Raw genomic sequence first — 13,595 nt, 5'->3', positions numbered from 1 at the left:
AGCGAGGTGGCCGGCCGGCGCGTGACTGACATCACTTAGTAACGCTCCTCCCACTTCAGGAAGCAGGAGCGTTACTAAGCGACGCTCGCTGCAGTGCATTGCATTCATAGTGAGTACAGTGGCCGGACCTCTTAGGAGAGAGATTGTTTCACCCACACACACTAGTAAAACACTTTACACGCAAAAGGCAGTTATGTGCCCAGTTTAGGACACATGAGGGGGACCAGCATAAGATGCTATATGTCTTAAGCTGGCCCCCCTCATGGCCCTATGTGTCCTCCACACATCCCCTATAACAGTGCCATCCACAGGTCCCCCATAAGTGTCCTCCACAGATCCCCCACATAACAGCGTCCTCCACAGATCCCCCACATAACAGCGTCCTCCACAGATCCCCCACATAACAGCGTCATCCACAGATCCCCCACATAACAGCGTCATCCACAGAACCCCCACATAACAGCGTCATCCACAGAACCCCCACATAACAGCGTCCTCCACAGATCCCCCACATAACAGCGTCCTCCACAGATCCCCCACATAACAGCGTCCTCCACAGATCCCCCACATAACAGCGTCATCCACAGATCCCCCACATAACAGCGTCATCCACAGATCCCCCACATAACAGCGTCATCCACAGAACCCCCACATAACAGCGTCATCCACAGATCCCCCACATAACAGCGTCATCCACAGAACCCCCACATAACAGCGTCATCCACAGATCCCCCACATAACAGCGTCATCCACAGATCCCCCACATAACAGCGTCATCCACAGATCCCCCACATAACAGCGTCCTCCACAGATCCCCCACATAACAGCGTCCTCCACAGATCCCCCACATAACAGCGTCCTCCACAGATCCCCCACATAACAGCGTCCTCCACAGATCCCCCACATAACAGCACCCTCCACAGATCCCCCACAACACAGCGTCATCCACAGATCCCCCATATAACAGCACCCTCCACAGATCCCCCACAACACAGCGTCATCCACAGATCCCCCATATAACAGCACCCTCCACAGATCCCCCATATAACAGCACCCTCCACAGATCCCCCACATAACAGCGTCCAACACAGATCCCCCATATAACAGCACCCTCCACAGATCCCCCACAACACAGCGTCATCCACAGATCCCCTCACAACTCAGCGTCATCCACAGATCCCCCATAACTATGTCATACCCAGCCGCGTCAGCGGCTCATATGGGAAAATCCAAGCAAATAGACCTCTAGCACAATTCCTTTAAAATATCGCATCGCATATCGTTATTGCAATTTTTAGGGCCCTAATCGCAATCGCACAAAATTCCCATATCGTGCAGCCCTAATGGATATATGTTCTCATTCTGTTTACATTTTTCCAGTCTTCAACAGTCCAATTTTGGTGAGCTCGTGCAAATTGTAGCCTCTTTTTCCTATTTGTAGTGGAGATGAGTGGTACCCGGTGGGGTCTTCTGCTGTTGTAGCCCATCCGCCTCAAGGTTGTGAGTGTTGTGGCTTCACAAATGCTTTGCTGCATACCTCGGTTGTAACGAGTGGTTATTTCAGTCAACGTTCCTCTTCTATCAGCTTGAATCAGTCGGCCCATTCTCCTCTGACCTCTAGCATCAACAAGGCATTTTCGCCCACAGGACTGCCGCATACTGGATGTTTTTCCCTTTTCACACCAATCTTTGTAAACCCTAGAAATGGTTATGCGTGAAAATCCCAGTAACTCGGCAGATTGTGAAATACTCAGAGCGGCCCGTCTGGCACCAACAACCATGCCACGCTCAAAATTGCTTAAATCACCTTTCTTTCCCATTCTGACATTCAGTTTGGAGTTCAGGAGATTGTCTTGACCAAGACCACAACCCTACATGCATTGAAGCAACTGCCATGTGATTGGTTGACTAGATAATCGCATTAATGAGAAATAGAACAGGTGTTCCTAATAATTCTTTAGGTGAGTGTATATCGTTGTGGACATCTGGTACCTTACCTCTGTTGTCTACTGCAGTTTATAAATGTTCTTAATGCTGGGCAGTACTAAAAGTCAATCAAAGCCAGGCCTCATCTACCTAGCTCCTAAAGCCTGCAATATTCTTCATACCATTCACTAGTTCTCAGCTCCTGAGCAGACACAATAGACCACGACAAGTCCTTCTGCTGACCCTGTAGATCGAAATGGTCATTGAACCTGGCAATTAGCAGCGTAGAACTTTTAGGTGGAGAACGAATCTCCAACACTGGACCACCACAAGAGATGGACACACTTTATACAGCGACAATGTTATCATGGCTGTAGCACAAATAGACTGTCTTCATCTGCTCGTTCGGAGACTCCACCAGCTTACATATCAATGGCTTATCACCATCTTGTGCCTGGCCTCCAAACAATGAGGCATTTTTAGCAGTGTCCTAAATAGGCTGTATAGTCTTTCTCCACCGTCAAGTCTCTGTCACTTGCTGAAAGAAAGTTTCAGAAGCTCAGTCCAGACAATTCCATAAGACGTCATCATTATAAATAGACTTCACAATGTAATAGTTTTGTCCCACACCCTATCTTCTGACTTTTTTTTTACTTTAATCACTACGACAAATAACTATACATAGAATACTGCTTCAATGGCAACTCAGGAATTCATTTATGGGCCTACATCAAACTTTAGGATCCAATGCAAAATCTATTAGAAGGGCCTTACACGTACCATGTGCCATAATCGGCTCGTGTCTCACCTTTAGGATATCAGACACCAGGGCCCGGGTGCAACTGTTATGTCTGCACATCCAATTGCTACGCCCTCAAGACTACGAAAATGGAGCCACCGTGCTAAGTTTCTCCAAACCGAAGACGGGCATCTATTCTACGAAGCATGCACCATTTTCAAGCAGCTCTGTCAGGTCTCATATGCTCCACTATGAGGAGATACAAAGATCAGGGATATATAGATTTATGGGATTTGATTGGGTATGATCATGTTAAAAAAAAAAAAAGCCGTGTATGTGCACACTGCATCTGAACATTTCATCTGTGGTCCACATCTGGGATGTGCCAGTATATAAACATAGCAATTGTAATAGGACAGAGATATGTTTTTTTGTGCTGGCCCTCTGTAGAAGAAACCAGTCGGCTGCACTTTCCTATACAGACGGAAAAAAAACAATAGGTATGCAAATACACAGCACTTTGACCCGGGCCAAAGAGACACCTTTCAGTGCACAGAGCCCTATAAATATATTTAACGGAAACCTGTCACATTGAACATGGTGGTAAAGGAAATTCTGGTCAGGCGCAAAATCACTGGTTCAAGCAGGTCTCTGTAGGTGAATCTTCTTTATTTACATAACAAACATATGTACATAGAACAACGCGTTTCGGGGCTCAAAATGTCTCCTTCATCAGGTTAATAAGTAATCACGTGATCCCTTCATCAGGTTAATAAGTAATCACGTGATTACTTATTAACCTGATGAAGGGGACATTTTGAGCCCCGAAACGCGTTGTTCTATGTACATATGTTTGTTATGTAAATAAAGAAGATTCACCTACAGAGACCTGCTTGAACCAGTGATTTTGCGCCTGACCAGAATTTCCTTTACCAATTTCCTTTACCACAAGCACCCTTTGGGGGATTGGGCATCCGATCCCAAAGATACTTCTTCTGTGGCTGCATTCCTGGATCCTAAAGGTCTAAATATATATATATATATATATATATATATACACACACACACACAAGTCTACAATAGAGTTGTGTCTATTATTAGCACAACCCTAAAAGGTGAGCACCTTTATCTTTCAATCAATTTACTTTGTTTTGAACGTACTACCCTATTGTGCGCCCCCCACCCTCTTTTTTGTTTCTCTATTCCCCTCGTGACAGAGTGGAATTTAGATTCGCCCGTGGTTGTTAAGACATTGAACATGGTGTCCGAGCTGAAGGCAGCACGTTATAGGGCAGGAGGAGCTGAGCAGATTGATATGTAGATTCACAGGAAAGTATTTATACATTGAAATTCCTGCTCATTCTGGGTTTTGAAGTCCAGGAGGCTGTCCCATCAGTGATTGACAGCTAGGGCTGCAGCCATCTATTTTTTTTTTAGTAAATCAAGTAATCTATCGAGTAATAAAAAAATTATAAAAAATAACCTTTTCCTTTATAAAAGGTCATCAGACCCCCCATCCAGTTGCCATCAGTCCTCTGTGCCATCAGCTCTATGTGTCATCAGCTCCCCCCATGCCATCAGCTCTACCCCACCCTGGTTGCCATCAGCTCCCCCCTAGTGCCATCAATCCTCTGTGTCATCAGCTCCCCCCCAGTGCCATCAATCCTCTGTGTCATCAGCTCCCCCCCAGTGCCATCAATCCTCTGTGTCATCAGCTCTAAGTGCCATCAGCTCTATGTGCCATGAATCCTCTGTGCCATCATCCGCTCCGATGCCAGCGTGCCCTCAACTCCCCCAGTGCCACTATCTCCGTTCCTAGTCTCCAGCAGCTCTTTAATACTTATCTCTCCTGTAGGGGCGCCGCTCCACAACTCCTCTGTCTTCTTCTCCGAGCGTTGATGCACTCTCGTCCTGACATCACACAGCGTCAGGTCATAGAGCACGTATGCGTGCACTATGTCCTGACGATGTGTCAGGAGGACAGTGCAGTGCACGGGCCGGAGGGTGACCACAGAGCAGTGAATAGTAGCAAGCGCTTCACACCCGCTCCATGGTCACATGACACAAATGAATCCTCGATGTGTATACAGAGGTAGCTGTCAATCACTGATAGGACCACCTCCAGGACTTCTAAGCCCAGAATGAGCAGAAATTAAGATTACTTTTACTGAATCTTTTCCCATAAATCTATACATCAATCTGCTCAGCTCTTCCTGCTCTAGTGCAATGATGTGCAGTGCACAGACCCGAAACCAGGACTCATAAAGAAACCCATGAGTCCTGCTTTCACGCGCCCATACAGAGCATGCTCCTTCACGCTGGGTGATACAGCTGACAAAGAAATGCTGGTGACACTCGCTGGGCGTCTTACAATTGCCTCAGCCATTGTATCACCCAGCGTGCAAAAAGGGTCTCTCCGCACATTCCGTTAGACGGAGTGGGCCAGCATCAGTGGCAAATTAACAAGAGGAGTCTTACAATGCTGAAGCCTGACTTCATTAGGGTTTTTTTCCACATGAGTGAGTTTTCCGTCCATATTTGATGCGTCCACAGAACTCATTCATTTCAATGGGTCTACGTACATGAGCGTTTTTTTTTTTGTTTGTTTTTTTTAACATTTCTGCAATCAGGAAAAATTACAGCATCTTCTATATTGTGTGTTTTTCATAGAAGTGAATGAGGCCTGCGGGAAAAACGGAAAGGCATCCGAATGCAAAGCGTTTTTCACTGGTGGTTTCTAGATGCACAGGGTTATTCTTCAGTTTTGATTCACGTATGTGAAAAACGCAAACAATCCGGACGGAATAAACTGACACTGAATGCAATCTCAGAAAAAAAAAAACTGATTGAACTGATCCTGACACAATCCGTATGGCTCGTGTGAAAGAGGCCTAAGGATGTGCTATAGTGTCACATGGCACCAAATCTGAGGCTATCCAATCAGGACAACCTCTTCTTGACAGCTTCCCAAAATGTTCCCAGGTACACATTTACAAAGATCCGTCAGCACGTTTACCGGCCTGCTTTATTGCAGAATACACTAGGACAGGGATGCCCAACATGCGGCCCTCCAGCTGTTGCAAAACGACAACTCCCAGCATGCTCAGACAGACTACAGCTACTAGAGCATGCTGGGAGTTGCATTTTTGCAACAGCTGGAGGGCCGCCACTAGGACATCTTCCAATGAAAAGGTTTTCCTAAAAGTGCACCTGATCCTGTATCCATTCCACGCAATGTATGCACTAAACGCATCTTACCCGCATAAGTACACTGTAGCGGGTTGTTAAAGGGGTTGTCCGGGTTCAGAGCCCGGACATACCCATATTTTTACCCAGGGAGCCCCACCAAGATGAGCATCGGAGCTCTTCTTAGGGCTGCCAGGCAGAGGCTTCCGCCCAGCAGGGAGCCCGGTGACATCCTGTAAAACAGCTAGGGCGGTGCTAAAGCCCGCCCATCAGAGTCGGTGATGTCACCAAACACACTGCTAGGCGAAAGCCTCTGCCTAGCAGTGTGCCTGGGTAAACAAACAAGCCCTTGCCCTGAGCGATCCAGCGCAGGGCAAGAGAGAGCATTGAAGTATGAAATGTTCTGATGCTCATCTTAGTGGGGCTGAAAATATGGGTTTGTCCGGGTTCATCTCTGAACCCGGACGACCCCTTTAACCTCAAAAAACTTTGACTACATTGGATACATTGTCGCAAACACTCAGCTGTGAAAAATGTATGTTCACAGGACAGATTTTGAAAATCCACCTACAAAATTCAGCGCAGAATCTGCCCAGGTTTCTTTTTCAACGCATTTTTTTGCATAGTTTCTTTAACCAAAACATTTATTTCAATACAAAACCGAATTTTGAGATCTGAATTTTGAGATCTGCGCCAAAAACTATGCATAAAACGCACTGACGTTTTTCTGACGCTTGCCATTCATTTCAATGGGAGATTCAGAACCAAGTGAGAAAAAAAAAAAAGGAAGAGCTGCTTCCCGCTGAAGTGAATGGGAGGCTGTTTTGAGGCAGAAACGCACCAAAAATCAGTGCAAAGAAAAGCCTCTGGATGCAAACAACAGAGTCTTGATTCACTGACCACAAACAGAGGTACTGGAAATGATGAGGAACCGGAACACAAAATAGATTGGAAAGCGGCAGCACGTGTTATATTCAATAGTATTTTTATGATATTTGAATATTTTATGTTTTATAGTATTTTATGTGTTATTATTAATAATAATAATATTTAAAGGGGTTCTACAGTTATTTTAAACGGGTGATCTATCCTCTGGACAGATCAGCATCTGATCAGCGGGGGTCCGACACCCGGGACCCCCGCCGAGCATCTGTTTAAGGCCCCATGCACACGGCCGTGTAACCGCGGCCTGGATCCCTCCTGAGAGCAGGAGCGCACAGCGTCACTGGTTGCTATGACGCCGTGCGCTCCCTGCTGCCGGCACAGTACAGTAATACACTGGTATGATCTATACCAGTGTATTACTGTATTGCGGCGGCAGCAGGGAGCGCACGGCGTCATAGCAACCAGTGACGCCGTGCGCTCCTGCTCTCAGGAGGGATCCAGGCCGCGGTTCCACGGCCCGCACACGGCCGTGAAACACGGCCGTGTGCATGGGGCCTAAGAAGGCAGCTGCGCGTCCTTCTCACTGTTTACCGCAGGCCCAGTGACGTCACGACTAGCAACAACTGGCCTGGGCTCGGCTAAGCTCTGTTCAATTGAATTGAGCTTATCCCCACCCAGGCCATTGATACTAGTCGTGACGTCACTCGGCCAGCGGTAAACAATGAGAAGGCTGCGGCGCTCCTGGAGCGCCACTGCCTTCTTAAACAGCTGATTGGCGGGGGTCCAGGGTGTCGGACCCCCGCCGATCAGATGCTGATGATCTATCCAGAGAATAGATCATCAGTTTAAAAAAACTGCAGAACCCCTTTAATGTCTTACAATACATAAAACATAACACTCCACACGCTCCCATTCTACCAATCCCAAAGCTGTCTGGTACAATTATACGGCCAATGTCACCACACAAGTCCCTGAAGTCATCTATACACATGAAGATACATTTCCACGTTATTTTCCTGTCTTGGACGATGACTGTTTGGAAATAACGGACCAGATGCCTTGCCATAAGGCCCCCTGCACACAAACGCGTGCTTCCCGTTGCCATATTGCGTACTGCATTTGCGGATCCGCAATACACAGGTGCCGTTCCGTGGGAATTCCGCATCACGGATGCGGACCTATTCATTTGAATGGGTCCACAAATCCGGAGATGCGTAATGGAAGCACGGAACGGAACCCTACGGAAGCACTACGGAGTGCTTCCATGGGGTTTCGTCCAGTACTTCCGTTCCTTAAAAAGATAGAACATGTCCTATCTTTTTGCGGAACGGCCGGATCGCGGACCCATTAAAGTGAAAGGGTTGCTCAAATGTAAATAAAAGCTGAGAAATGTTTTTTTTTTCCACAATAATGCCTCTTGTACATCGTCTTGTTATCTTTTGGGAGACACCTATGTTATTTCCCGTCAAAAAATTACTTGCTGGTTGAATAAAAGTAACTTTAAGTCAAAATTTGCCAGAGGTATGAATAATTATGGCCAGCACTAATATATATATATATATATATATATATATATATATATATATATATATAATCTCTCTCTATCTATATCTGTGTGTGTGTGTTTTTTTTTGTTTTTTTTAGTAACTCCTGGGTCTACCAAATATCTGATAGGCCCATAGGCAGATTTGGCACTTCTGGGGCCCCAGGCACCACCCCACTAAGCCCTGTCTCAGCTTAGCAGTGCAACCTCAGCACTTCTGCTGCTGCGTTAGGCCTCATGCACACGGCCGTTGTTTTCGTCCGCATCCGAGCCGCAGTTTTGGCGGCTCGGATGCGGACCCATTCACTTAAATGGGGCTGCAAAAGATGCGGACAGCACTCCGTGTGCTGTCCACATCCGTTGCTCCGTTCCGTGGTCCGCAAAAAAAAAAAATATATATATAACCTGTCCTATTCTTGTCCGTTTTGCGGACAAGAATATGCAGTTATATTAATGGCTGTCCGTGATGTTCACACATAAACGCGATCCGTGATTTGCGGACTGCAAAATACACAACGGTCGTGTGCATAAGGCCTTAGGAAGGGCCTCTCCCCTCCACCCCAGGGGCCCCTGTGCAGCTGAACCGGCTGCCCAGGTGGAATCTTTGCACTTGCTTGGTTTTGTGCAGTGGTAAAGTCGGCCACATTCTGACAGATACTTATGTAGGTGGACAGCTTGTCTAACATACGGTATTTTAAAATGTCAGCTCAATGAAATAATGTCCAGTCGGTCTGATTCCCGCTTGCCCTACAACAATCACATGACCGCTGCAGCCAATCACCGGCCTCAGAGGTCACAAGGACATGAAGGGCATGTGACCGCTGCAGCCAATCATCGGCCTCAGAGGTCACAAGGACATGTGACTGCTGCAGCCAATCACCGGCCTCAGAGGTCACAAGGACATGTGACCGCTGCAGGTCCAGCGAAAACTGCAGCAGCAGCAGCACAGGACATTAGAAAGACGAGTGTGGGGGTTTTGTGTTTTTTTATTTTTTCATTTCATGGAGCTGACACTTTATTTTTTAAATCTTGGACAACCGTCTTAAAGAGAATCTGTCATCGTCCTATTAATACCGCCTTACATGTCCTCATCGGATCTAACGTCTCTGCTCCCTTGTCGCTCTATGGCCTTATTGCAGAGAAAACAGCTTTTCAACCATATGCAAATTAGTCCCGGAGTGCAACGAGGGAGTTGCCATTGCACTGCTCAGTTTAATTTTTTATTTTATTTTTATTGCATGTGTGCCAAACACAGAGGCAATCGTGCTGCCATGCGGCTTCTCAGGGTCATGCGTGAATAAGTCTACAAGCCTAGCCCTGTCAAAGCGGTGGGGGCACTCCATGTGGAGAGTGAGCAGCGCAGAGGTGACGCCCTTGTTGCACTCGGGAACTAATTTACATATGATTAAAAAGCGGTTTTCTCTGCAATAAAGGCACCAAGCGACACGGGAGCAAGAACATTGGACTTGATGACAGATTCCCTTTGAAGGGCACCTGTCAGCAGATCTGTACCCATGACACTGGCTGACCTGTTTCATGTGCGCTTGGCAGCTGAAGGCATCAGCGTTGGTCCCATGTTCATATGTGTCCACATTGTGAGAAAAATTAGGTTTTACTATATGCAAATGAGTCTCTAGGAGCAACAGGGGCGTTGTCATTACACCTAGAGGCTCTGCTCTCTCTGCAACTGCTGCTCCCTCATTGACAAGGCAGGTGGTGGAACCATCATCACTCCTGGTCCTGTCAATCAAAGTGCAGAGGGCGCAGCAGTTGCAGAGAGAGCAGAGCCTCTAGGTGTAACAGCAACGCCCCTGTTGCTCCTAGAGGCTCATTTGCATATATTAAAACCTAATTTTTCTCAGCAATGCGGACACATATGAACATGGGACCAACACAGACGTCTTCAGCACCAAGTGCACATGTAACAGGTCAGCCAGTGTCATAGGGACAAATCTGCTGACAGATGCCCTTTAAGGCCAGGGGTGTAAGTAACTGTAGTGGTAAACGGGCATCACTATCCGCAGCCTCAGACCTATGTATACTGTGTATAAAGTAGACCCCACCACAGCCTCCTGCACTGTCAGCCATTGCTGGGCTATGTAGTTCCACTACATCACATACGCCGCTCTGGCCGCTCTTTCCTTCCGTAAACGCGGAGACGCCCTAGCAACAACGCAGTTTACGTCCAGCAGCTTCCCCGGAGACTAGGCCGCAGCCTGAGAGCGCAGTGCCGCCGCCGCCGCCGCCGCCGCGCGCTGGTAACTCACACGTCTGCGCCCTGCAGCACGAAGCCGGAGTTCAGGCAGCGCCGGGCTATCCTCCTCCACACCGCGTCCCTGCAGGTGAAGTGGCAGAGCCTCCTGCACACCTGCCCCAGCCGAGCCAGAGACCTGCCGTCCAGGTAGGAGAGGACGAGCAGGAGGATCTCCTCAGGCAGCTGCAGGAAATGGGGTCCCATGTCAGGGGAGGCCTGGTGCTCGGGATCTGGAGGGGCTTGGGCCTATGCACAGACTTCTCTCCCATGGTTGGTAGTCGGGCTCACAGGTAGCTGGGACTGGTAGCCATGTCGGTGTCTGGACGTGTCACGTGACGGACAGGAACTCCGAGCGGCGTACACACAGGGAAGAGGCGCTACAACCAATCAGATCCCGGCTTTCATGGTATCAGTGCGGTTAGGATAATGAAAGAAGGGATCTGATTGGTTGCACTGGGCACAGGCCTCAGCCTTTGTATGGGCCAGTGAGGGGGGAAAAAAAAGAGTTGCCCATAGCAATCAGGGCAGTCAGAATATTTAGGAGCTTGGTTGCTATGGTGACTTTATTTTACAGTTGATCAGCAGTTGCCTGTTATTTTGCGGTGCTGGGCTGTAATCTGGGAGCTTGTGGGGGAGATTTATCAGAACTGGTGTAAAGCCCCATAGCAACCAATCAGCTTCCACCTTTCATTTTCCAAAGAAGCTCTGAAAAATGAAAGGTGGAATCTGATTGGTTGCTATGGGCAACTAAACCAATTTTGATAGATCTCCCCCTGTATGTTTTTGCTGAGATCAGTCTTAGGCCTCATGCACGTGACCGTATGTATTTTGCGGTCCACAAAAACGGATATGCAAAAAATACATTTGACGTCCGTGTGCATTCCGTATTTGGCGGAACAGCTGCCCCCTAATAGAACAGCCCTGTCCTTGTCCGTAATGCGTACAATAATAAGACATGTTCTTTTTGTTTGCGGAATGGAAACGGAATGCACACGGAGTAACTTCAGTATTATTTTTTTTAAATGAATGGTTCCGTATACGATCCGCAAATAAAACTGAACGGACACGGAAAGAAAATATGTTCGTGTGCATGAGGCCTTAGTGATTATAATCTGTGCACCAGGCTCATAAAAACGACCCGAATCCACCCGGAAATACCCACTTATGGGCAGGGTTATCGTTAGACCCTCCTGTTTTTGGCTTAGGACAGCCCGAATTTGCCGGGACAGTCCCTGAAAATTCGGGACAGATGGCAACTATGCAGGCCGCAGAATTTTTAGCAATGAAAATTCCAGTGCAGTTTGGGAGGAAAGGTGCCTCCGCAAAAATCACCCGAAATGGCTGCTTTTCACTGCCAGGATCGCAGTGGGTCCTCCGCCACTTTCTACCTTTGTATTGCACTGTGGGTAAAAACCATGTGGCGTAAATCAATATGCTGTGGATAGAAATACCGCAGCACAAGTTGATTAAGGCCTCATGCACACGACCGTGCCGTTTTTTTTTTGCGGTCTGCAAACTGCGGATCCGCAAAAAACGGAAGCCGTCCGTTCCGCAAATTGTGGAAGGCACACGGGCAGCTTCCGTTTTTTGCGGATCCGCAAAACAGACAAGAATAGGACATGCTATATTTTTTTTGCGGCGCCTCGGAACGGAGCAACGGATGCGGACGGCACACAGAGTGCTGTTCGCATTTTTGCGGCCCCATTGAAGTAAATGGGTCCGCACCCGAGCCGCAAAAACTGCAGCTCGGATGCGGACCGTAACTACGGTCGTGTGCATGAGGCCTTACACTGTGGGTTTTCCGCATTAAATACTGCTGAGGGGGATCTGCAGCATATACACCATGTGTGAACACGCCCTTCAGGTGGACACGGGCCCACTATAGCCAGTGGATCATGTCACGTGTGCAGTTTTCCACATGAACCATCAGCCTACGCTGAGAATATAGCAGCCTGCACCACCCATTTCCGATTTTTCCGCAGGACTAAATCAAGCAAATGGGTCTGCAAGAAAAAAATGGACAGAACACGGACGCCATCTGTGTGCAGTCCCTTTAAAAACTTGTTCGTGTTTACCAGCTGGAGCACAGGCTTGTTTAAAGGGGGCTTCTCACTTCAGCAAATGGCATTTGTCATGTAGAGAAAGTTAATACAAGGCACTTACTAATGTATTGTGATTGTCCATATTGCCTTCTTTGCTGGCTTGATCACATTATACACGGCTCGTTTTGCATAGGCCGCTGCTTTTTCCCATAATGTGCAAGCACGACCACCGCTGCTGATTTGCAGGGTGGTCATAAACTCCTGAATATGAGCGGTGTATAATGCGATGGAAAAATAAATCCAACCAGCAAAGGAAGCGATATGGACAATCGCAATACATTAGTAAGTGCCTTGTATTAAAGGGGGTTATCCGATATTTAATATTGATGACCTATGCTCAGGATAGGTCACCAATATCATATTGGTGGGGTTCCAACTCCCGAGACCCCCGCCAGTCAGCTGTTAGAAGTGAGTGGGTGCTCCATGAGTGTCGCGGCCTCTTCTTAGACCATGTGAAATCACTGCGCATGTGTCCCTGTATGTGACGTCCTCTGGATCTGTTTGGGGGGGTGACCCGGGACCCCCGCCGATTAGCTGTCTGAGAAGGCAGCGGCGCTCACAGTAGCGTGGCAGCCTTCTCACAGCTTTCCCTAGGCCAGGTGATGTCACGTGGCCTACTTGCAGCTCAGCCCTATTCAAGTCAGTGGGTCTGAGCTGCAATACTAAGGCCTCTTTCACACGGGCGTCATATTTTTGGCCCGGATAAGAGGCGGGTGCGTTGTTGGAACACGCGCGATTGGCTTGGGATTGATGTTCTGAAGATTGTATTATTTTCCCTTATAACATGGTTATAAGGGAAAATAATAGCATTCTGAATACAGAATGCATAGTATAATAGTGCTGGAGGGGTTAAAAAAAAAATAAAAAAAATTAACTCACCTTCTCCTCTTGATCGCGTAGTTCCCGGTCTCTTGACCTGTGGTGACGTCAGTGGTGATGGAGCATGTGATCTGACGTCAC

At 47.7% G+C, this 13,595-nt stretch overlaps 1 protein-coding gene across 2 annotated transcripts in view; it reads right to left on the bottom strand.

The window, feature by feature from the left end:
* The window catches only part of FBXW4 (F-box and WD repeat domain containing 4), a 172,627-nt gene extending 161,567 nt beyond the window's left edge, over positions 1–11,060 (bottom strand). The window contains exon 1 of one of the 2 annotated variants that reach the window (XM_044269045.1): positions 10,547–11,060. In XM_044269045.1, coding sequence (XP_044124980.1) covers positions 10,547–10,737 — 191 coding nt within the window. In that variant the 5' untranslated portion in view covers positions 10,738–11,060. The remainder of the gene's footprint in view (positions 1–10,546) is intronic. The other variant, XM_044268993.1, reaches the window with a different exon arrangement.
* Between the last annotated feature and the right edge of the window lie 2,535 nt (positions 11,061–13,595).

Source organism: Bufo gargarizans, chromosome 1 (genome assembly GCF_014858855.1).
Source record: "Bufo gargarizans isolate SCDJY-AF-19 chromosome 1, ASM1485885v1, whole genome shotgun sequence".
NCBI classification, from domain to species: domain Eukaryota; kingdom Metazoa; phylum Chordata; class Amphibia; order Anura; family Bufonidae; genus Bufo; species Bufo gargarizans.
This window is presented reverse-complemented; position numbering and strand designations above follow the sequence as displayed.